Source organism: Heliangelus exortis, chromosome 2, assembly GCF_036169615.1.
Source record: "Heliangelus exortis chromosome 2, bHelExo1.hap1, whole genome shotgun sequence".
Lineage (NCBI taxonomy): Eukaryota > Metazoa > Chordata > Aves > Apodiformes > Trochilidae > Heliangelus > Heliangelus exortis.
This window is the reverse complement of record NC_092423.1, coordinates 62,340,568-62,366,107: the sequence shown is the minus strand read 5'-3', so window position 1 is coordinate 62,366,107 and position 25,540 is coordinate 62,340,568. Positions and strand designations below refer to the sequence as shown.

The 25,540-nt window shown below is 41.0% G+C and overlaps 1 protein-coding gene across 4 annotated transcripts in view; it reads right to left on the bottom strand.

Annotated features, from left to right (window-relative positions):
* JARID2 (jumonji and AT-rich interaction domain containing 2) overlaps positions 1-25,540 on the bottom strand; it is a 225,704-nt gene that overhangs the window by 93,466 nt on the left and 106,698 nt on the right. For all 4 annotated transcript variants that reach the window (XM_071736384.1, XM_071736385.1, XM_071736386.1 and 1 more), the window contains one exon: positions 7,244-7,385. In XM_071736384.1, the coding sequence (XP_071592485.1) occupies positions 7,244-7,385 (142 nt within the window). The remainder of the gene's footprint in view (positions 1-7,243; positions 7,386-25,540) is intronic.

The following is a 25,540-nucleotide window of genomic DNA, read 5'->3' as shown; positions in this document are numbered from 1 at the left end:
ACCCGTCTAGTCTGGCTTTAGAAACTCCGCTGGTGCCCCAGGGACTGAGCCCAAGCTCAAGGTCATGAAGACCTCCTCCTGCAACTCTGACTTCTGAAGAGAGGGTGGCAAGTGAGGACAAGCAAGTTTGAATTGGACATTGCTTAACACTTCTCAGCTGCTATAAATTATACTTTAATAATTATGAAATCACTACTCAGACAAGTTGTTTTCATAGCTGTCTACTCACAAAGTTAAAGTGTTTCCAGATTTTTTAACATTGTATCTTTGCCTGGCAGATAGAAGAATCCATGTAAAAAAACTTTTGTTTTGCTCCTTATGAAAATACTTATAAAAACATTAATCACTTGATTTTTTTTTCCTTTTCAAGCTACATAGAATGATCTCCTTGACTTGCATTATAAAAAGAGGTAATCTGTCTTTTTACTATTCCTGTGCAAACCTTTTCCAATGGAGTATTATTGTTTTGTTTATACAGCTTGTTATTTAAATATAAATGTGGTGCACTAAAAATATATTCCGCTCATATCACAATTTCCAGAAGGGGGTGGAAAAAAATAAGAAAATTATTATACATAAATCTTACTGCCATTTTGGTTTTATTGTGGATCAATGTAGTTCATCATAAACATATAGCTAGTGCAGATTTGCATAGCCTACTGAAATGAGAAAAAAAATAGGCACCTGGTTGATAATGGGGATTATACTGTGTTGTAGCAGGCAACAGCTGAACACAAATACATCATGTAGTGTTTCAATTAATGAAAACACTATTCACTGAAAAGATTTGGCAAAAACACATCGAAATGATGAGCAGTCTCCCACTTTTACACCTGAGTCATAATACACTGCTCTACCCATCACCTATAACACCAAGCAGAAATCCCTCACAAACTTACATATGTGGGAAGGGGACTGACCTTGTTTTGTGCCCTGCATAGAAGGTGCTAGGTCTAGTGCTAAAGAGACTGTTCATTATTAACTACAGAAATAATGTGACGTAAAAGAAAAAGGAAAAAAACGCCGACCCAAATCCACCTCAATCTTTTGACAGCTAGGCTGCAAGGCAGTCTTTTGCAGCTCAAGTTAAAAAGGATATATTATTAAAAGAAAACACTTAAATTAGCAGCTTGCCTAACACAGAGAAGCTTGCCTACCCTTGACTGGATTTTTTTTTTTTTTTTGTGCTGAGTGTGCAATATGGTTTTGCCAGCCAGGCTGCCAGCTGTGCAGACAGCAGCCAAAAGAGAGCAGTGATTCACCTCCACCTCCTTGGCCACATACTGACACCTTTTCCATTGACAGATCTTGATACTCATCTCACTCCCCAGTGAACCAGTTCAAGGAGTAGAACTGGCATCTAAAATATATTTTTTAAGAAAAAGACAAACAGGAAAAAGGAGCAGGCAGCAGGAAGACAGCATGAGCCAAGGGGCAGCAGCACATCCCACGGGTTGGCCTCGCTGTAGCACACAACCACACTTCTGATTGTCACATGATTGAGGCCATTAGCAGAAAGCTGCTGTATTAATTAAAGGCCTTAGAAGATTCCTAATAAGCCAGTTCTAGCCAATCTAGCTGTGGCAGCTTAAAACACTACTGCTCCCCAGTGGGTTGTTCCTTCCTTCTGCTGCCAGAACCGTTCCCTGTAGCAGGACTGGATGAGCATCTTCTCCTGTGCGCTGCGCACGCTCGGTCCAAGGGATGACACACGTCCTCTCTGCCACCTCTGCAATGGGACAGAATTTCTTCTCTATTTTTCTTCTAAATGAAACAAACCTCTTTGTCACCCTTAGTGGAGAAAATACCCTGATATTAAGTAAAAAAAAAAACCCTAAATTTAAAGCTTAATGACTATTTTCAACAGTCAACCTCCTTCTGCTTCTCACAGCCTTCTGTTAAAACAGAGCTCTACAATAAAAGATAAATCCATTTGTGCATTTGGCAATTCCTTGTGTGCATTTCTGGGAAGGGCCCATCTTAATGAGTAGCCACCTGATTAGTAACAGGAAGCAATCAATAGCTTGCTATCACCAAAGATGAAGGCACTGTCACACTGAGTCTGCTCTGAACATATTTCTTCTTGGGCAAGGTAAGCAACTGTTGCTAGAAAGCATAGAGCTGTCTGTGCACACTGTTATTAATTGCCAGTGGTTGAAGTCTTAAGAGTTGTCCATAAAAATGTACAAGCATCCAGCACAGTGACTCAAACACCTTTGGCCAGTTACCTATTGACCTTCTCAGCAGAGTGTCACAGCTGGAAACTGGAGATTCATACCAAGAAGAGGCAGCTACACTGAAATTATAGACCTCTCCTCCTTCAGCAATTACCTCTTCTATGGATTTTTTTAAAAGGCATGGTATTCACTCAGTGAAGACCATCCAACTTGATAGCTTATCAAGCCTGTATACCAATGGTCATGTCTTTCAAAACCATTGAACTAACTAGCTCTCATATGGCAGCTAGACAGCAACCCATTGCACAACAGATTCAGTGTAACATTTGAATCCTTAGCTTTTGCCAAATATGACAGCAATGAAGTCTGAAAACAGTATTTACTACTCAGGATCAACCCTGTCCTTCCCCCCCCTCCCTGCAGATCTGGTCACTTGCAATAGACACAGCTCAGACCAGTGCAAGTATTGCCCCTTCTTTAAGTGGAAAATCAAACACATCTAAGTATTTACAAGTCCTGATCTTGCTGCTGTTGCCACTGCCAACCTTCCTTAAACACCATTTACTGTGTAAGTAGGGCTTACAATTTCTTGACTGATCTGGAGACTTTGCACCTACAAAGCTGTACATGTACTATTTTCATACAACCACCAAGCTATCGTAGCTGCAACCTGCAGCACCACAAAATGGCAGGTTGCACATTTTCAGTATGCAGAAACATGGTTTCTGTTGCAATCTAAAACCTTACACTCAAAATTAAATTAAAAAGATGGGACTTTCCCCATTGGCTGCAAACAAGTCCCAGAGAGCAAAAGTGTTCATTACTGACAAAGTACCCACAAAGTCTAGCTGGAGCCATTTGAAGCCCAACAGCACTGAGCTACAGTGTTCAAAAGCCTGGTCCAAAGCATTTAAGAGAATTTCTGAACAAAATCTGCAGTACTATACTAAGTCAGCATACTTTCACCAGAAGAGCCATCTCTGTCCTCTCATCACAATGCTCTCTTTAAGGCATGTATGGCTCTTCACTCAAGTTCTCAAGTTACGTGGATTGAAAGGGACTGAAACTGGAAAGAAGGAAAGAAAAAAAAAAAACAAAGCAAAAAAAAAAGCAAAGTTTTAAATTTGAAGCAGGGCTTGGTTGGGAATTCTGCTGTTGTGTTATGCATCTTGGCATGAATGTGTGAAACATGGAGCACTCAGCAGTGACCCTTTACTGGTCAACAGGCAGGCTGGTAAGGATTTACCTCCCCTACCACAGACACCTGTCAGAATCTACGTATCTACAACTAAGTTCTCTGACCAGTAACTCATTCAGAGCATCCACTGCCTAGTTTTGACCCAAGGAAAATCTACATCAGGGATGGCTGGCACAGTGAGGCCACAAGGTAATGCTGACTGCTGGCAAACTCACCTGCCACGCAGCTTACTACTAGAACTGACACTTGCCAATCATCCAGGCTCTAGTGCAAATAATCTCTGACACTGGAAGAGTTTGGATCAACTATAAATGCAAATTAAAGCCACAAATTCTGCATAAACACACGTATCTATCTCCCTATTCCATTTCTATATTTTGACCAGATCTACCAGGGGAGGAAGTGCTGCCGAATCAGTCTACTGAACTGACCAACTTGAAGACCAGAAGACTGCCAGACACAACAGCTGGGAAGAGGAGGAAAGAAGAAACTGGCAGTAGACTGCTTCCACAGCAGCAGCCTGCCTCCTTTATTTAACTGTGCTTATTTGCTTAGCACCCTCCTTGTTTCATAGAATCATAGAATTTTCAGGGTTGGAAGGGACTTTTAAGATCACGTAGTTCCAACCCCCCTGCCATGGGCAGGGACACCTCCCACTAAGATTAGGTTGCTCAGAGCTCTGTCCAGCCTGGCCTTAAAAACTTCTAGGAATGATGGGGTTTCCACCACCTCTCTGGCCAATCTGTTCCAGTATTTTATCACTCATGGTGAAGAACTTCTTCCTAATATCTAAATCTGCCCTCCGCTAGTTTGAAACCATTCCCCCTAGTCCTATCACCACCTGACATCCTAAAAAGTCCCTCACCAGCTTTCTTGTAGGCCCCTTCAGATACTGGAAGGCTACAATAAGGTCTCCTCGGGGCCTTCTCCCCTCCAGACTGAATAACCCCACCTCTCTGTCTCTCTTCAAAGCAGAGGTGCTCCAGCCCTCTGATCATCCTCATGGCCCTTCTCTGGACACATGCCTGCACGTCCATGCCCCTCCTGTAAAAGGGGCTCCAGTGTTTCTATCACTGTGAAATACAAGGGACTCGAGTGTTCCTCTAAAAAATTCAAGGTTCCAAGTTTCCAAAAGAACTATTCCTGTCATACAGCAAAAAAATGCCAACCCCCAAAACTCATAAAAACACTAGATACATTACACATATCCACAGTTCAAATACCATGGGAAACCTGGTACTCAAAACTCACTGTATTATACAGAGTAAGTTTCAAACATGTATCCTTCCCTAAGGGTACCAATCCTTAAAATCATTTCACTGCATATACCATCAGCTATACACCACAGTATTAGCAGAAAACAAATTCTCTGTTCAGAGAGGCAAAAAAGCTGCACAAAGTACACGCTAAAGCTACAGTGTTTGGATGTTCATTAGTATAAAGGTGCCAGAAGTTGTACACACAGCTGAACAGACAATTGAAACCTTTAAATTTGAGGAAGCTCAAGGGAAGACAAGGAAGGAACAATTCCCCACAACTTGATGAGCTGAGGCAGTGAACCCATAGATCCTGCTTCTGTCCCACAGCCCCTCCTCATCCTTCTGCACATTCTTTGTTCCCCCAACACTCCTGGCACAACAATTTGTTGGATCCCAAGACGACCTAGATTGAGGACGTATTACATATTCAACTAAACAAAACAACCTAAAAGGAAGCAAGAGGAAGACATCAAAACACTCAACATGCTGCAATACACCTTGAGAGAAGGAGCCCACAAGAGGTCTTTCTGCAGAAGGGAGACTGGGGGAGGAAAAAAAGTAAATAGAAGTCTGTGTTGCCTTAAAGGCAACTGCAGCAACAAACGTAATAGTATGTCAAAAGTTCAACATGCATGAAGAACGGAAATGATGGCTTGTCTTCCAAGAAAAACAAAAAGAAATTTTTCATCATAGTTTCTGTTTTGGGGGGGGTTTAATCCAAAAACTACAAAAGGCACAGAGTTCCCTACTATTGGGCCTGAACCACTCAGTTGTTTGTCAAGTGTCTGAGCTCCCACAGCCAAAAACTAGGAAATATTCACAGAATCATAGAATTGTGTTGCTTGGAAAAGACCTTTGAGATGACCAAGTCCAACCATTAGCCTAGCACTGCCAAGTCCACCACTAAACCATGTCCTTAAGCATCATATCTACGTCTTTTAAATATCTCCAGGGATGGTGACTCAACCAGCATTTTCCAATGCTTAACAATCCTTTCATTGAAGAAATTTTTACCTAATATCCAGTCTAAACCTTCTCTGGTGCAACTTAAGCCTATTTGCTCTTGTCTTGTTTCCTCCAAAAAAATTTTGCCTAAAATTCTGAAATGCCATTTCTTGGGACAGTAATGTAGCAATCTCACTCATTCCTGAAGTTGCACCAGCAGCAGGAAGATCAGAAGAGAGAATCCTTCACCCAGGTTAAAATTAGAGAGCCCTGGCAAAAAGTCTCAATCCATCTTCCTCTCACTATTTTTTAAAATCCAAATCAGCTCCTTGAATCTACTCACAGAACGACCCTACAAGCAGTTGTGTGAGCATCACTCTGGAATGAGGGGACAAAGCAAGTGCAGAGGGCAGAAAAAATTCCTTAAGGTAACATGTAAGCAACAGTTACAACACTGTGAAGTGATGATCACTGTCTCCAAGGATCATACCTACAGCAGGTATCACCTAAATTTCTATGCAGAAAGAAAGCCTCTGTTGTATTTCATCAAGCCAAAAATAAACACGCAAATATTTTTCCCCTTACCACCAGTATGATGCAGTAAGCCTTACAAACCCTCTACCAGTACAGAAGATATTACAAATTTTATTCTGATACCAGAGGAGCTAACTAGACTTAAGAGTTTGTTTCTTGGAGGGTAGAAAAGGTTGTGAGGACCAGGAGCGAGGGACCAGGAACAGAGTGTCCTGCAAAGAACCACCCTCCTCACCCCATCAGACTTCTCAGGGGAATCACAGGGTCACACAGAAAATAAGAATACTTCTTTTGTTTGAAGGAGAACTTCAATTCATGGTTCATTTTGGTTTGGGCCTAGGATGCAAGAAGTGTGTAGGAAAAAAGCTGAGAAATCATGTTCCATTTCTTTCTTTTAAACAGCATTTTTCAGCCAGCCTGCTTTGATTCTTACTTCATACAGAGGACAACACCCAGCCTCCTGCATTCTTAGCATATTTTGTATAATAGTTTGGCTCGAGTCCTATGATTTTAACCCATATTTTGCTTATTCAGGCTAAGAACTCAGAACAGTTCAACAAGAAGCTCATAGCTGCTTAACAGTAAAGATGCAGCATCTTGCCACACCAGTATCAAAAACCAGTCCTTTGCAACCAAGAACCATCACAGTGCCTTAATATACACTTTCTCTACTAGAAGCATGTTAGCATGGGGGTTTTTTGGGTTTTTGTAACCTTACATGGTTTCACTCACAGATAGTTAAAAATAACAACATTAACACTGGTTACTTCAGTGATGCTTCACTTGAAACTACACACACATACATACTGATAGGACCCTGAGAGGCCAAAGCCATGAGAGAAGGAGGGAAGGCAGGAGGGGAGAGTCCATTTAACTTAGCAATCAACCTCTACTACAAAACAACAACTGTTTTTCCATGCTTTCCAAAACAACAATAAGAACCACCCACAACGAAGGATTACGTAAAGTTTACTATATCCTCACTGTCACTAGAAGGACACCACACTGGAAAATCTGCTTATGGTAGGGCAGTATGTGCAGCCATACTCTACTGATAGCATAATTACAATCTGAGAGCACAAAAAGCACAAAGCAGTAAAGCTGTACTTTAATCATAATGCACTACTGACCTTTTCCTCGAGGGCCCTTCTTCAAAATCCGAAGAACCAACATCGTTGCTCGTTGAGGACACTTGGGATGCATCATCCTTCTCATTCTCAAGCTGTTCTGATCCCGGTCCTAATCCTTTAGATTGGCCATTAGTGAGAAGTCCTGCAAACGTGACAAAGTAATACACAATATTCAAAACCTGCATTACCAGTGCCAAATGGATTTTATAAAAATTCATGCATAACACCAACAGTAGAGAGATGATGCCCAAAGCAACCACCTTGCAAAGAGATATGCTGATAACATCTATTTTGCATGGAGGCATCCAACAAGAACCTGCCTGATTCTGTGTTTCCAATTCAGTCAACTGTAAACCCCCAATCTCAAATAACTACTCTATGGGTGTTTGCAGTCATATTTATAATCTCATATATCTCTTATTCATAAAGGAACACAGCTTAAAGTCATAAACTCATCCCTGTTTTACAGAACACCTGTTGATTGGGATAGATGAAAGTCTCGTATGTTTTTGGAGATCAATATAAAATTAAGCTACCATTCAGTCAATTTGTTGTCATCTTGCTCTTTGTTCTGTTGCCTCCAACAATTGCAATTTATAATCCTTTATCAAAAAAAGCCTAAAACCTATAGGGGTGAACATCTAATGTCTGTGCTTCAACTCAGATTCTTCTAGCCAAATGTCACTCAACTACAGAAACTGCAGAATGCCAGTAAAGGCACACAAGGCAGGGGAAAAGTCTGCCACACCTGCCTTCCCTTTTGTGCCTCTTCTCTCCTGATGGAATACTATAGCAAATAGTGTCACACAGATGGAAGACTGCACTGGGTCCTGTACAAGCATAAAGTTTAACAAATTTTTGCATTTTTTACTCAAACGAGTAATATAATTTTACTCTTGCAAACAACAGGAGACAGTGATGCCACTCAGACTTAAGGAAGAATTACATGAGTAATATATTCTTCAGAAGGCTTTGGGTTGAGAGAGAGGAAATTACAAAGAATTTTATTAGCTCACTATTTAGTTGGTGTTTAAGAGTTTATTAGCAGAGGAGCTGCAAAATTATCCAGGAGGATGCTTTCCCATCTCTCCACCAAAATACTTTTGAAGCGGCATAAGAAATTTCTGTTTCACAGCTTTATTTCCTCAGCAAAACACTGGTAGGACTCCCCTCAGTCATTTCAGTCCCCCCCTTTTTTAACTGCACCTTACAAAACAGGGAAGGGGGTAACCCCTTCCAAGACAAGATGGCCAGCAAATTTAAGAGTACTAAACAAAAAATATTTGTTTACTAATAGGAGTTCAGAATTTACTACCAGTAGTATATTAGTGCTACATCATTTCAGTCCTCTGTTTTCAGGAAAATCACCATCTAGGACCATCAGTGCCCTTACTCATTGCATAACCAAGCATTCAACCAAGCTCAGCTTCAAAGAGACACTGAAGGTAGAGCAAGAGATCTCCTCCAGCAAGCTGCCTGCCCTAAGTTCTGGTGCCTCAGCCACAGCCAAACCCTCCCTCCCCACAAGGCCATTTACTCTCTGGTTCCTTGGGCACTATGACAGAGTGTGACACATCCATCTGCTAGTGGGCTCTGAACTTTTCAGTACTTCTGATTCCAATCCAATTGCTCCAATTGCCCATTTTTAAACACCCTAAGCTAAAGTCTGCATCATATCACTAAATCATACCACTGTCTTCTTTTTTCCAGTCAAAGCTTGTTCTTACTCATTCTGAAATACACCAAATTTATCTTGACTTGCTGTCAGAAGTGGCTACATGGTGGCCACATGCTGCAGTTTCTGTATACTGTTTTAAAAATGCTAAATACATAGGAGAAGTCAGGTTTTTTGTTGTGGTTGGTTTGGGGTTTTTTGTGAGGAACATGGAATAAACTGGTAGCTCTTTTTTTTTCTTCCTAATATGGAGCCCAAAAAAAACTAAAGTTGGAACTAAGCAGCAATTTTTGCATTAGAATGTCTCTTCTAGCCAGCCTGAGATTGGCAGGGAGACATTAAATGACCAAATTTACATTTTCACTCCCCTTCTATTAAATTTCTTTTGATATTTCCTTTCCATTAAAGAGGTCACAAACTGTAACCCAACAAATAATACAGATTTCAATATCAGCACATGATACTACAACAGGGTTTGTAACGTAACACAATGATACACTGTGGGGTGACAGCAACACTTCAAAGCACTCCCAATGAAATGAAGGTGAGGTTTTAAAAAACATCACATAGATTACATTTCTATGCTGGAGCCCTAGTGTGAAAGTTTATTCTTAAAATGCTTCAACTTTTGCTTTGCATTTTTCCATGAGACTACTGCTGATAGAACGTATAATTTTTGAACTCCAGAGAAGCCTAAATCAGGCATACCATCTGAGGCCTGATACTCAGTAACTTAACTCTCATGGCAGAATTTGATTATGTCTTCCAAAAGCAATATTTGTTCTGGACACCTGCCATATGTAAAACTCAGCAACATAAAGTATACGAGTCAAGAAAATCACCTATTGGGCTTTCAACTTGCATGCACTTGGTAGGCAATTTTTATTCATCCTTTCACCCAACCAAACCATCAGTGCACTTGGGAGACAAGCATGATTTATGTCTCCTAGGGAAAAATATTATTCATCATAACCAGCACCATCCCAAAACCAAACAGTATTGCTGATAACTGAAGTTAGCTAACATCAGCTGAAACTAATTAAAACAAGCACCCTAAAATGGAGGTATAAAAGTACAAATGAGAGATACTGATAAATAATGGGAGTAAGTGTCATGTTCTACTGGTTTGCTGGGCCAGCATAATTGCAAAATCCACTCTGAAGTGATGAAAACCCCAGACAGCTACAGTCCACAGCCTACTTCCATGCACTGGAAAGAAAGCACATGCTAAAGTAGGCTGGTTTAAGGTTTATTGCCACTCAATCATTTTTATATTAAATGCATTCTGCTTGCCCCCAGATACCATTTCCTCCAAACGCCACTCCTGCTATCTCTTGCTGCAATAAACCTTTTCTGCCTCACACAAACCACGAGTTATAAAAGGGTCTGTAGGCCCCAGGATGAGATGCAGATGCTGCAGTTGTACCCAGCGACACTCGGGCACCCCCATCCTCATTAACCAGTTGGCACCAGTGCAGCTGATGGGACGCAGGGGTCTGCTGGTGCAGTGCACGAGCAGAGTCCAGCACACACACATCCACATGGGTTTGACTCTCTGGAGTCAAACAAGCTGCAGGAAGCAGCAAGCATTCCTGTTTCTTAAAAGCTACCTACTGAAATTGTAGATATATATATATATATATATATATATATATATATGTATATATACAAAGAGAGAAAAGCAACTGAGCAAGAAAATACTCTTGCATTGTCTGAACAGCTGACCCTCCTTTCTTTGCTAATCCTTGCTACTTCAGAGCACCCAGCAACAGCCAAGGAAGCAGCAAGCCATCAAGAGCCAAATAAAATCAAAGGGAAAATATTGTTTCTCTAGTGCTTTTCCATGGCAGTGCCCTTCAACCTCTAATCCATGATGCCAGCAAGCCCTGGCTCATGGCAAAGCCCATGACCAGTTACGTTCCCAGCTGCTGGAGAGCTGGCAGCAGCTGCCTGCCCCTAGCCCACTGGGCTCATCTCAGCTCCAGCTCTCCCTGCCTTCTCTTGCAGCTGGACTGATGACCAACAACAAGGTCTGAATAACTAAGGCAGAGTCAATGAGGGTTGATAAAGCCAGACTTTATTCCTGTAATATAAAATGTTTGGTTTACAAGTCAAATTCGATTTTTTTAATGCTTTAAAAAAAACAAAGCCTCACAAAATTAAACCTGAAAGTAAAGCAGCTTGTATTATAAATCAGTGTAGGATTTAATATATTAAAATTACTTATGTGAAATAATAACTCACATATACAGTGAAGCAGTGCATATTTGCTGCCAAAGTTTAAAAGTAACTGAAAGACTGAACAGCTCAAAGTCACTGAATAAGCACTGCTTTAAAACTGAGAAAGTCACTAATAAATTTTCTATTTAGGTCAGAAGTTCAGAAACTCACATATCAAATGACATCTCTGGTCCCTTAAATACACCATCCTGACTCTTAACTGATCAAGACTAGATACGTCAGGAGAAAGGCCACTCACTAATTCCTAGTAATTAGAAAGGGCAGCTTAAAACTGAAACATCTGAGTGACCTGTGATAGCAAACTGCAATTTTAGTTAAATGCTGCTTAAAAAGAAAAAATCCCAGCAAATGTGAATATTACATCCACTATGGTACAAGCTGAGGCATGCAGAAAAACCCCTTCTGCCTTCTGCACCCCAGTCATTATTAAAGAGGCTTCTATCACCTCCTTTTTATTTGCTTCCATGCCCTGAATGTTTTCAAATCTGTCTTTGTCTGCAAGTTTGGTTTTTCACATGCAGGAAGGGCTCTGCAATGAGATGAACCATACCCTCTAGGGCGATCCAGACAGAATATGGATATCATAGGTTTACAACATTTGTGGAGCACGCTCCCACTTCTTTCCACTGCATCTCACCGTACCCTTTGCTCCTGACTCTCAGTTGTTAACTGAAAGGAGGTTTTGCTGAGCTTTCCCCACCAATGGCCATGTCTCTTTCAGGAAAAACACTAAAATGCTAAAATGAGCTTACCTCGTAATAGTCTAGCAAGTAAGACTTACTATTCCAGTGCAGGCAGGGCTTAATTTCTATTCTCTAAAAATTATTTTATTAGTACAGATTTGCTAACTTTACCATTTTTTGTGATAGACACACACAATCTGCAACTCTATTCTCAAGCCACGATATAACCCATCTCTGTCACCTGGAGAGAGGGCTGACAAGTCTGTGAAGGGCAGATCTTGGGAGCACTTGAACACATGATGCAAAATCACAGTACCTGGGTATGAACCATACAATACAACACCATAGAATCATAAATACATAGGCTGAAAAAGAGAAGCAGAAAGCAGCAACATAAGGGAAGATGGAAAAAATGCAAGAGAGGGCTTGGGGTTAGTTAGCTGGGTTTAAGAACAGATGAGATTACAGTTACTGTTATGTTCTTCATTATTAAAGTTACTGAATAAGCAGGAAACCAAAGGGGAGCATCTGAACAAATCTCAGTATCATGTGGTTAGTTGAACAAAGAGGTTGGGTAAAGGAACTTTCACAATGTTTCCAAAACACTATTTCTACATCACTTATTCTAACGTCAGAAACTCATCTGAGCATGAACATTTCAGTGTTCTTACAAGAAGACAGCAACACCTATTTTAGTTTGCTATTTCCCAGTCCTAAGGCTGCTTAAAAAAGAAACACATTCAGTTGTATTTCTACTCAGTTCTCACACTCAGAGTCAACTCACAAAGCCATCACAGTAGAAAAGCCATCAGTCACCACCACATAAACACAAGCCAGATACCAGAACTGACCTAAATAAGAGAGATTTCAACAAGACCATATTTGCACCTTTCTATATGGGATTAACATCAACTAACAGCCACTCCACAGAGTTCAGGGCAGGGGAGCCATACTGTGTATCTCAGCTACATGTAAAATACATAATTCAGCTCCCAGGTGCTTCTTGACCACCTGCTTCCCACTGCCAAGAAATACTGGGTTTGCCTCCTCCCAGCACTCCTCCCCTTGCATTCCTCCCTGATCTCTTCAAGCTGAACTCTCCGGGCTGCTACAAAGGACCAGTTTCCAGGGTAATTGGCAAAAAAACAAACACAAGTTACAAGAAGCTAAAAGATTTACTCGGAGCAGCATTCTCCCAGCACCAGGAAGATGGTGTTATTTATGAGAACATGAAATAGCATTTATTGTGGTTACACTGGCACAGAGGTAAAGCTTTGTTCACTTATGGAGTTAACATGCCCATCCCAACTTCAGCTGGCAGTCTTGGGAGTTGTACAGGAAAGCCTTATTTGAATCACACAAAAAAAATAGTGACTTTCTTCTTTTGGCACTGTCCTGTTTAGGAGAGATGCCACAAGTATTAGAAAGCTAGGTGGTTAACCATTCCACATCACAGTCTGACAGGTCTGTGCCACCTGAACATGGACAAACTCTTGAGCACAACCACACCATGAAAGACCACCAAAATGTGTCCTGCACTTAAAATACAGAGGGGAAAAAAGTTAGTAACTTCAGCTCTTTAAAGTATTTATTCTGGCCCTTGAATTACTCTTATTAAAATCGACAAAAATAAACCGACAGCTCCCCTACACATCTTGGTTTACCTGCACCTAAGAATTACTGGACTTAGCAGTTATGAGCTGTAACTTTACACAAAAGTTTACTTGAAAAGTATCACCCATTTTCCAGAAGTAATAGACAAATAGCTGCAACACAATATAAATTTACATCCTGTCGTCTGTAGCCCCAAATTTATCTTCTACCAACAATGTCCTTACGCATTAGATTACGTGCTGAAACGCTACCAAAATCTTGGTAGACACGTTAAATAAAACCATTAATCATTTGATGCAAAGTTTAAACATACCAGTGCCCCTAAAACATCTGCAGCGTGCATTAATCAGCACACTGTACAGAGCTACTGTATTTAGCTGTTGTACAGCTATGCACAAAAGATAATTTAGTTTTATAGTGCAAATGCCATCTGTCACATTGTCACAGCATGACAAGGTATCACATTACATATTAAACAGACAACATGCCTCGAAAATAGGACCTATTTTCATGCCACGGTTGTCTTAGAGACTAAAGGACTGGGTTTTCACGGTAGTAACATAATTTAAAAAACAAAACAAAATATTTTTCTCTGGGATAAGAGAGATACCTATTCCCTGCCTATGTTTGAAGGATACCTGTCATAAAAAAAATGCTATTTTGATCTCATTCAGTAATGCAACACCAGGAGAGTTTTCTGTCTCTAAATAAAAAATAAAAAAATAAATAAAACACAGCATGAAACAGTCGTTGTTTATATCACATGATGTTCTGTGTTGTCACCAGGATGGTAATTAGCGGTATGTGGGCTTTTCAGATGACAAGCCACTGGACATTAGGTTGATTGTAGCACATAACAGAGCATATGCATAAAGCAATACTGTTATGCCAAAAACTGTTAGCAAATAGCTTGTACAGTCTTCATAAATGACTAGATGAGTGCTTTTATATGTAGATATACACCATTACTATGGAACCCAAGCACGAATGACATTACAGCACAAGATGTGTTTGTCAGCCTGTCAAAAGACAACATCACCAAAGGGAACTGATTAAATAATACAGGTTGAAAGAAGCTCCTTACTCCCATTACATCTCCATCCAAAATTGCTATTAAGCAAACAAAGACATTTATGTGACGGTTTTCTGCATATGAGCCCATTATCATTATACCTCTTAGCAGCGTTAATTGAAATTATATTGTTCTGGTGTTTCAACACGATACTTTTAAGGATGTTTGGTTCTGGTTTTGTTTGGAAGGGGCTGGGTGGGTGGGGTGGTGCTATTAAACTGGTAGAAACAAGAATATTACAATCAAATATGAACCTAATTTAATTCTGCTAGGAAACTACCCCAGGCTATAGGGCATACTTCAAGACTTGGTTTTATTTATGAAATAATGCATCTGGAAGGAATTTAAAATTAAAGAGAGAAGAAATCTACCAGTGCCTGCAACATATCCTATATCAAGAAAAAACATACCTGAAATCTATGCTCCTCTTTTTTTAGGTTTATACAAAGAAGAAGAAATATTCAAAGAGACACACTTCTCTGATTAAAGAGCATTTCTCCGCTTTAAAGGACACATTGAAAATTGCAACCCCATTTCTCCACAGGCAAGACAAACAATGGCTTCTGGCACCTTATTCTTTGTAAGGTAGAAGGGAGGCCATGAGCCTAGAGTCCATTGTGGCATGGCCTCGACAAAGGAGGGAACAGGAGTAGAAGTCAGGCTGAGTAGCAGGTGGGTGTGCCTACACAGGTGGTGGAGACAGCAGCAGGAGCACTGACAAAAAAGCTGGGGGAACAAACAGATCTCTCCTAAGTCCCCTTCTGACAAATGCAGAGAGATGACTAAGTGAGAGCTTCAAACCACAAATAGTTACCTTGAATTTTGCCAATTCTTTTTAATTTTAAGAGAGAAAAAAAGGAAATGCAAGGAATGGTTGCCCCGGGACCCAAAAGCTAGGGCTATCCCAAATGAAGCAGAACAGAGAGGAGGAAAGAGAGCTGATGGCCACCATCCTATCAGCTGCTCCCTATCTCTTATACCAATACCAATGTGCTATCCAGCTCCTACCAAATGCCCCTGGAGCTGTATGATTAAGAGGAGAGCAACAGCTTCTCTAATTAAGTTTTAGGCTGTGTAAAGGTCAGTAGGTTCTGATAAACAGAAACACAATTTTATAGTACCATAAGCAGTCCCTGTTAGCTCCAGGGACACTAACACCCAATACTCTTCCAGCCTTTTGCCAAGGAATCACATTTTTTGATGCGAGCAGCTTGCATCCACCTCTGTCCCCCAGACCCCCCTGACTGTATGTCAGAAAGATTGAGAGGAACAAGGTGCTTTCAAATGCAAGACCCCAGCTATAGACTCAGAGAGCTGTGGGTAGAGAAGGCAAAAAGCCCTCTGCAGGGCCAACCAGCAGGAAGACAGCTTGGTTAGGATGTGAGGACCTGGACTCTGTCCAGATGCAGCCACCACCCAGAAGGTTCCTCTGAAGGGTCACCTCCCTCCCTGAGCTCACACACCTGTAAAATAAAGGATAGTGTGACCCACCACCAGAGAAGCACAAGGGAGGGATACAGACAGTAAGCATGACATGAGACATGGAGTTGTTATTAAAATCCCTCAGTGGTGTGTGCCTCATGTTGATTTTGGCACTGGACACAGTGGTTTTTATTTCTCCCCAAGGAGAACAAGAGCCCTTTGATTTGCAGTTATGCCAGGGACATCTGTCCTACAGGACATGTTCTCTCGTTTGGTAATAAAATATACAATCTGGAAACAGAATTACACATGCATTTTACTTTAAATTACAGGCACAAGCAAGTCCAGAAGTCCAATACTTAGTTCAAGGATAGCAGTGATAGAAAAATGGGCATAACCACTGCGAGAGAGGAAAGTCTAAGTTCTCAGGTAACAAAAAAATTATCAGTGACATACAACTAAATTATTCTTTGGGGTTTATGCCAAAACCATCATGTCTTGTTTATCCTGCCTTTTCTGGACAGTTTTATGAACTGAATGGAGAACCAGTAGGGTAACATCCCATGAGAGGAGAGAATCAAGGAAACCCTCAACATGCCTGTGAAGGAACGCATTTCATTTTAAAATACTTTGTTTCTGCCACTTTCATTTGGTTTAAATCTATTTGACAGTTATTTGGACAAAAGTTACTGACTCAATTTCTAAAGTATTTTTGTCTATTAATGCCTTCACCAATATCCTTTCATGTGAGGGAGAACTCATGGATTACTCTGGAAAACAGGAATTAAGTGAAGCAAGCTAGTCAGCATTTTAGGTCTCCATCACCTGTATGTGAGCACCAAAGGAAAAAATTCCTCTCCGTTCTAATTCACTTTTACAGATCTCTCTCAACTGCAATACACCACTAGCAGTCCCATTTTTTATTAATTACTTCCCTCCACCCAGGCTTTACCAGAATTTGCTTTTGGGTTCAGTAACACACTTTATATGCGCTCAATAACAGACGTTTTATCACCTCAGAGTTCAGCATCTGCTAGGAATGGATGGACAAAGTAACAATAAATCCACACTTCAAAAATCCTTGGCACCAAGGGACTAGATAGATTCATGGGGGGGAAAAAAAATTAAAAATACATTCTGGTAATTTAAGTACCATGAGAAAGAAAGATACGCCAAGAGCATGTCTCCAGACAACAGCTATTCTACATTAAAAAGTAAAAATTAGCAACTCTGTCTCCACAGAGTATAAACGAAGGAGGAAGAAGGAAGGTAAAAGCAAACACAGCAAAGCAAGGAACAGCCTGCTAATTGAAAGAAAATACATCATATGAATGTGCAAATAAAACAACAAGGGAAATAAAAGGGCGTGCAGTCTCACACTGCTAGCAATGAATACTTGGGAGCCTGAAAAGAGAGAGAGGCTCAGCAAGGCTTGGCTGTTTGTTACGATTTCTAGGAAACCCTTACAGGCTGTATAATTCAAACCCAGCATATCTGCATGAAACCAGAAACAACAGCAAAACAGCATCTTGATGAACATTTGCTTCATGCTTTTTCTCTGACAAGGCATGGTTCCTACTCCTCTGTGCTGAGGGATCACACAAACAGGACAGGCTTATGATCTCGGCAGATGTAGGTGACAAAAGGGCTGTTTCTGGAACCTCAGTCCCCGTCAGCCAGCATCTTGAGCCCCCAAACGAGATCACCAGCAGGGGCTGGGTCAGCAGCTCCACTGTGCCTGTCTACAGTAGCCCAGCCCTTCAGAGGAGCAGCTTGTGTTAACTTCTTTCTCAGGTAAACCAAATTAAATTAAACGACTGGAGCAGTAAGTGTAGGACTTGACTTTTATGTATGCCTGAACATTGAGAAAAACATCAGACTCTGGAACAGGAGGAGGATTCTACCACAGTGTGGTAGAATTCTACCAGCAGTGTGCTGCAAGAAAGAGGATGGGGAAACAATGAGACAAGTGCCAGGAAGCCCTTTCGGGGAGGTTATCCTCTGCTTGTCCCTAATTCTGCCTCTGTGTGACAAAAGCTATGAAAGGCAAATGCTGAATGACATACTTCTAATTGCACAGTCCATTTGATATTTTAATGCATGTCATTTAGGATTTGCCTTTCATGACTTTTGCCAGCAGCACGGGCAGCCCTCCAAACAGATAGAAGAACCATTTTTCCCCCCCGATGTGACACAAGCTATGTGCTCATTTGCTGCAAGAACACACAGTCCAGTAATGCAGCAGCAGTGACTCTCCCACACAGGCAGCAGATACAGGTACAGGAATTCAGCACTTCCTTCACTGGAAATGCTTTGAGCTTTCAGTCTAAGAAAAGGAGGGAGAGAGTCCTCCTCCTGTCCTGGGAAAAAAGAATTTCAGCTAAATGCTAGGTGTTCTACAAGAACGCAAGTCATATATGACAGAGACTTGAATTAAACCATTTTAATTACTTTCACTCCCCATTTTCAATAACTTTTTAGTGAACATGCTCTCCTTCACTCTGAGATCATCCATCAGCCAGCTTCAGGAGTTGAGCTGTCAACCTCTTTCGCTGACAAGGACTTTTTTTTTTTCCTGGCACGCTACCTCCTTCTACTAAGCGGTTGAATTCTAATCTCTTTGGAGTTTTGAGCAACTAAGTATCTACCAACTTTAAAAAAAAAACAAAACCAAACACAATGCAAACAACAAAACAAACAAAAATAATGAAGGAAAAAACCACAAAAACAGGGGACAAAAAAAAAAAAAAAAAAAAGGGGGGGGGGGGGTGGGAACAAACCAACAAAAAACCCCACCACCAACATACCCAAAAAGCAGGCAAGCCACAGCCACTTCTAACTTAACACCCTAGCCTCTTCAGCAACATGCCAGACAGCCCTCCCCTGCCCACAGGTCAGGGCAGCCCAGGCAGCAGGGAAGCAGGGAAGCAGGGAAGCAGGCTGCCTCCTCCAAGACCGGGGATGCGCTGGCACCCCCTGCAGCCAAATTTCCAATTGCCTTCTAGCCTGAGCACTCGCCTATCTGTTGAGAGACAACCCCTCCAGCATAAGGCCCTGTGACATTCCAGGAAGAAGAGAGGGAAGAAAGCTGCCTGAGCAATTCCCGAACACTTCTTTTCAAGCCACTGGCTTCCCAGGGTTTTGTCTGTAACCCTAAATTTCATGCACAATGCTTGGCAGATCGCTGCTAGTAGGCCAGGGGAACACTCTTCAGGGAAAAAGACAGTAATTGCTTCTACTGGGAGTGAAAGTGAACCCTTCCTCTTGACACCATCTACCCAGTGCACCATTTATTTCCTCTCCTTCACCAAAAGCACCTAACGTGCCACCATAAAAAAACTCAGACATCTGGAAAGTCCCCAAAATTCAGTCTTTGAACTTTCGGTATGCTTTCCTTCTTGCCATTGGTTTACCTCTAGCTTGCTATACTGACTATAAGATTATTTTTATTTTTTGTGTAATACTTGGTATGATTTTGATGTATGAAACAGCAATGTGGCCATAAAAATATTTTTTTCTCCACACATTAGGCAAATGTATTTTAGACATATTTTCAACAACAGGTTGCTTTAAAAAACAAACAAAAAAACCCATACCTATCTTTCTGTGAAATCTGTTCTTGCAGAACTGTATTCACCTGTTGCCAGGAGGAAGGGACTTCTTGTTTTTGTTTGTTTGCTTTTAGCTTTTTGTTTGTTGGGTTTTTTTTTGGGGGGGGTTGGTTTTTTTTCTGGCTGTTTTTTTTTTTTTTATAGGGACTGGCAGGTGAGTATCATTTCCTCACTTTCTTGAATTAAAGGTTGGAGGAGCACACTTCACACACTTCACATTTGGGATGAAGGGCTGCTCTGCTGATTCAGCCCTCTATAATCTGTTTGCAGAGTTATTCTCAGGGGAGAGGGTGCTCATGACAATGACAGTGACAGCACAACATTTAAAGTAACCACTGCAGAATTAAATCATAAGTGCAATAGGAAACCCCAAAGCAAATGAACAAATTTTTCTGCCATATGAGTGCCCAGGAGCAAGGACATTTCACCTCTCCTCAAGCACAAGCCTAAGATGAGGACCCCAGGCCACCTTACACATGATGTTGACCGTGGTAGCAGGGGCTGGCAGATGCCTCTCTGATGCACTGCAACCACCTACCTGCTGGGAACACCCAATGGAAAAAACATACCAGGAAGTAAGTAAATTAGTAGCTGGGAAGATTCTTGGGGAAAACCCCTGCCCTCCCAGACCACCTCCAGCACTACAGTGACTTAGAGAGCAGGTGAAGGGACAAAGCAGGAGGAGCCCGTGCTTGGCTGTCAGCTGAGCTCTGAGGATCTCACCACAGGAATGAAGCACAGACCAAGGGAAGAAAAAATCAAGTTTCAAGGTGTTGGGTAAAGTAAACTTCAGCCACCTGCCAGACTATGTGGAGATCATTCTCCTTTTAATTTTAGGGACATCTGATTTTTGACAGCATAAATGCAGTTCTCTGAAGCATCAGCATACAAAAAATGAGGGCTTTAACAGCCTTTAAGAAAACACTTCTCAGATGCCAAGCAATTTCCATCTCTATTTCTAGCACTTGAGATCAGCAGCTTAACCTTACTTTCACCTCCCTTTTGTGAGTTCTACAGGCAAACCATGGGGGGAAGAGATGAGAGATGGGGTATGGGGCCAGCAACTTGAAAACCTGATGCTGGAGAAAGGCCTTCTGAAATGCTAAGGAGACTTCCTGCCAACCCCCAGAGGAGTTAAAGAAATTCCACTGCCATAAAATATGCTGCTGCTATTAAACAGCTTTTTTTGCTTACATTTTGGAGCATCAGAAGGGGAAGTGAAACAACATTAGCTGCTTCCTGACTTAATAGAAACCTTGGAACAACCATCAACACACACTTACATAATCAAGACTGTACAGTGATGTGCATTTGATGATTTTATCTTTCAAAATAACAAATTACATAAAGTACCATTTTATGATTTTTAAAGATCAATTATCCCCCCCCAAAGAAATACCCAAATGAGCAAAAACCCAGACCAAATCAAAAAACAAAAAACAAGGATTCATTTAATTGCACAGAATTTTCCTTCCATCCATTCACTTAACCAAAACCTGGTACCTCTTAGCAAATTTCTTGGTTTAAATACAGCATCAGAGAAATGAGGTGAGGGAGTAAAGCTGTGTGCAAAGCAACAGCGTAGAAATGCAGGATGACAACAGTAAGTGAGCTTTCAAAATACACCCAAGAGGCTGTGTGTATGCTGAGCTTGCCATTGTATTACTACAATCTAAAAAACACTCTATAACTCTATTTCAAGATGATGTGGCAATACTGAAACAGAAACAAAAAGGAGAGGGGGACAAAATGACAACTGGAATCCCTCTGTACATTCAAAGTACCCTATAAAAAGCTAGTAAGGGATATTAAACTGAAACAATTCAGATAACAAAAGTTCCTGGACTCCTCCCTACGCTGTTTTAAGGCATCTCTATCAAGCCCAACTCAAGCTACAAATACTATTAAATAGTATTAATGCTTGGCATGCATTTTGCACTTTGAGTGTTCAACACCCCTCCTCACCCTTTGGTCCCCCCAAAAAAACACCAAACAAAACCATAGTGAACCAACTGGAGAAGAATTCTGCCTGTCCCCACATGGGACAAGGCCACAGCAGCATTTATCCTGTAGTGGGAAAAGATATCCTGCTTTAGGAGCACAGCCCCCACATGGTGGCATGAGGCAGAAAGTATGGCTTCAACCACACTGGTTATGGGAGGATAACCAGAGGATATCCTCCTCCTGACAGGGGAGGATAGGCAAGTCTAATGGGAAGCAGCACTGCAAATCAAATATGCCATGCTATGTTTTGGAAGAGGGACAGTACACAGAGTGGGAATGGTTGTCAGCATCAAAGCTGACAACCTGCACCAGGTTGTCCTGTATTATCCTGTAACCTGCACCAGCTGCTCGACGCAGTGACAGCCTTTGCTGCTTCACACACTCGTGCCACCCAGGTCAAGGTTTAAATCCCATGTAAAACTGTTCATTATCAACATGAACCCGAGGAACAGGAAGAATGAATGCAAACAAAACAATTATTTCAAACACTTCTCCCCCCAAATCCAAAAAAAAGCTCTCCCATCTCATTTAATGGTAGAAATAATTTTTATGACTGGATCCCAAGAGGTGAGCAGGATATCAGAAAGAAGAGTCCAGTTTTTTTCCTCCACTGATACATAAAGAAAGGCTTTGGAAAGAAGCTTGATAGATAAAAGGGGACCACTTGTAAAGGGATGTGATAGATTTTTTACATTTAATCTGCCTCAGATATATTATGGAAAACGCTTTCAAGTTAAAAAAAAAAAATCACTGGGGACAAGAAGGCCTCATTGTTTTCCCAAAACTTTATATGTCAACACATACACACGCATAAAAAAAAAATCTCTGCCTCCCCTCTGAGACATTAAATCCACACAATGTTTCTTGAAGAGGGTAAAAAGAAAATGTAGGTCAAGATGTTGAGATAGGGATTGCTTCTGAAAGATGAAAGCAGAAGAGGACTAAGCTTTCATTCCTTATGTTTCTTTGAGATTTCAAACAGTGTTATTTGATAATGGTTCCTTTCAGGAAATTGGAATTTAATAAAACTAATTATCAGTTAGAGAATTAATGTACAGTTAGTACTCCAACTGAGCTGGTACACCATGGTGATGCTTTTTACTAGCATGTACACAGTGATTATTACAGATCTTTTCTCCAAATACTAAGGCCAGTCTGCTCTCACTGGGCTGGATGGCCCAGGAGTTTGTGGGAGGAGGTAGGGGAAAAGAACTAAAAAAAAGAAATCCATGATCTCCACAGCTGCAACAGTGAGTCTGCAGCAACCAGCCTGGAGTTGTCCTCTTGGCATGTTAGAGGAATAAACTCTCCCACTTCAAAGGGAGCACAGAAAGTGAGAGGACAAAGAATAAAAACCACAGGTTGCTGGAGAGGAAAAGTACATGGAGAAAACAGGAACACTCATTTTTCTCCTTCCAGTTTAAAGGGAGGAAAAAGAATGACAACAGAATATGAAGGGTGTACACAAACAGGAAGAGGGGGAGTACTCCTAATTCTCTGGTATTGACATGGCAGTATATGAGAATTATTTTTCCTATCATCATAAGCTAAAAATCCTGAACAACATTGCACAGAAAGCAAGTAGTATAAATGGGAGTATCCCTCCTGAGAGGCACTAGCAGCAGATGCAGATAGATTTGGACCAGGAGCAGTTTCTCTGCCATTCAGAAGGAAGCACTTGTGAGTGTTTCAGGGACCTACTCAGGTTTGAGACGCTGTTTCCAGAGATGGCACAATATGGCACACCTGCTGCACGTCACTGGTTAATAAGTTAAACTCAAGCTTGTGTAGTCTTAAAACTAAATATTACATGAGTGAATTTTGAGGGGGAAAATGCATACCATGGGAAGCTCTGCAGTCTCCAAGGTTTCAGCAGCTTTCCCTTTCTTTTTCACTGTAGTTTACAAGGAAATACTAAGCCAGTAGATTTCCTTAAGTTCTCTGATGAGTGTGTGAGCTCCTACAATGAAATCCTGTCCTCATGAGCTCTGTGTTTAAGGTCTCAATCAGAAGGGCCATAATCAGGTTCTTCCTCAAAACAGTACTTACATTCAGTCAAGCTATAAGCTTCTAAGGGAAAGAGGGACATTTTTTTACATGATCAATAAAAGTTTCTTCCACATTAGCAGATTAGTTCCTCTGTAGTCATAATTTCACTTGGTATGTCCTCACCTGGGTTAAAGCAGGATCTTGCCTGTGAAAGTAGACATAGCCTTCCAAAATATTCCTTGGCTCCCAACAGGCCACATCCCAACAAAATTGCTCCCTACAAGGGGGTACTACCCTTGTCTTCCTACAGAAAGAATTCCCTAAATCCTTCTGCTGAACTTGGCACTACATCACACTGGGGCTGAGGAGTGCTCTCCTTTATTATTCCTTCAAGCTGCAGAGTAACAATCATTTTTAGAGAAAACAAAACCAAATCAAATAAAAATCTTAACAAGGTCCTTCCTATTCTGTTTAGCACATTAGGGAACCTAAGTCTTTTTGTGACAGAAGGACACCAAAATAGTATTTTTCCATTGCTTTCAACCTGAGTAATGGGGAAACAACTGACATGGTATACATCTCCTTCATTTTACTCTCTGGTCCCTGTTGCCTGAAGAACAACCTGGTCATCCTAGATCACGAGGGAGAGCAGTCACAGGACAAAAACTGAAAGCTGTCCTCATAAAACCTCGGTAAATTTTCTGAGTCCTTCATCTGTACCAGCAAAATTTCTCCCAGAATTAGGACAGTACAAACTGAAGAGCAGTCTTTCTCAGCAGTCTGTTCCTTTCTAAGTTTTCCTGCAAATTTAATTTTCATAAGACTATCCCCACTGAGTCCAACATTATTTTAGAACCTTTAAATAGAAATTTACTTAGCAGTTATAATTTTGATACAGCCAGATGGTAATCCAGCACCATCTCAACATCCAGCTACACCAGGGAAATTGAAGGACTGCAAAACCATGTTCCTCATAGACCCCAATATTCAAGTCTGCAGGCAGTATCTTAAACTCTTTTTTTCAATCAGTTAAGTATTCTAAAAGGAGTCTGCTTTCCTGGCTGTTAATGGAAATGTGAAGATCTGTAACAGAAAGAAAGGTGGTTTCTGCACTAAGCTATGCCTTAAAACTAACATCTCACTTATTCTACTTTAGGAGCAGAGTATTTTTATATAAACCTGTGTTATGCTCTGGATGTTAAACAACTTTTAAGACTTCGCATGCTTTACTGAAATGCGTTCTATGCTTGCATAAAGCAGACTTTGTACCAAACTGTCTTCCTCCAACCAAGGAGAGATCAACATCAGCTTGTGTCTCAAAAGCATCTCTTTCACAAAGAACATTTACTCTTCAGTTCTGGTCTCTTGTTAATTAGACTATAAATATTCAAGGACACTGCCATACTGTGTGAAGGTAATCTATCAAAGGCTGCATTTAAATCTACAATTGCAAATGGGCTGTGTTTATCTACTTAGCTAAGACAGCCATGTCCATTTCAATTAGAGAAGGTCATTTTGGGGCAAATGTAAACTGGCATTTGAAGTTCATCCCTGCAGGACAATGAGATGAGGTAAAGCTTCTGAGACAGGTTTCCATCTAAATAAAACTTGACAAGTAGTCCTTAACCACAGACCTCATTGCTGCACAAAAGGCCATCTTCAATTGATTTTGGGGAGGGGGAGAAGAGTAGCAATAAATATGTTGCAAGAATTCAAGCTGCATTCTGCTAACATCTATCCCTTTTTATTCATGACTACCACCTGGAGGTAATTGTTGCTGACCTTCCAAGATGTAAAGAGGCAGAACAACTACAATAGAAAGTACCAGATTTTATTATGTCGCAAAATTATACAAGTTCTTTGCTTACTGTCCTGTCAAGTAGATTGTCACACTAAAGAAGTGTTGGAACTCTTCTCCTTGGAAGATGCACCCCAGGAACCAACAGAAGGGGAACTGAGCCCTTCAAGCAGACTGTGTAACAGCAA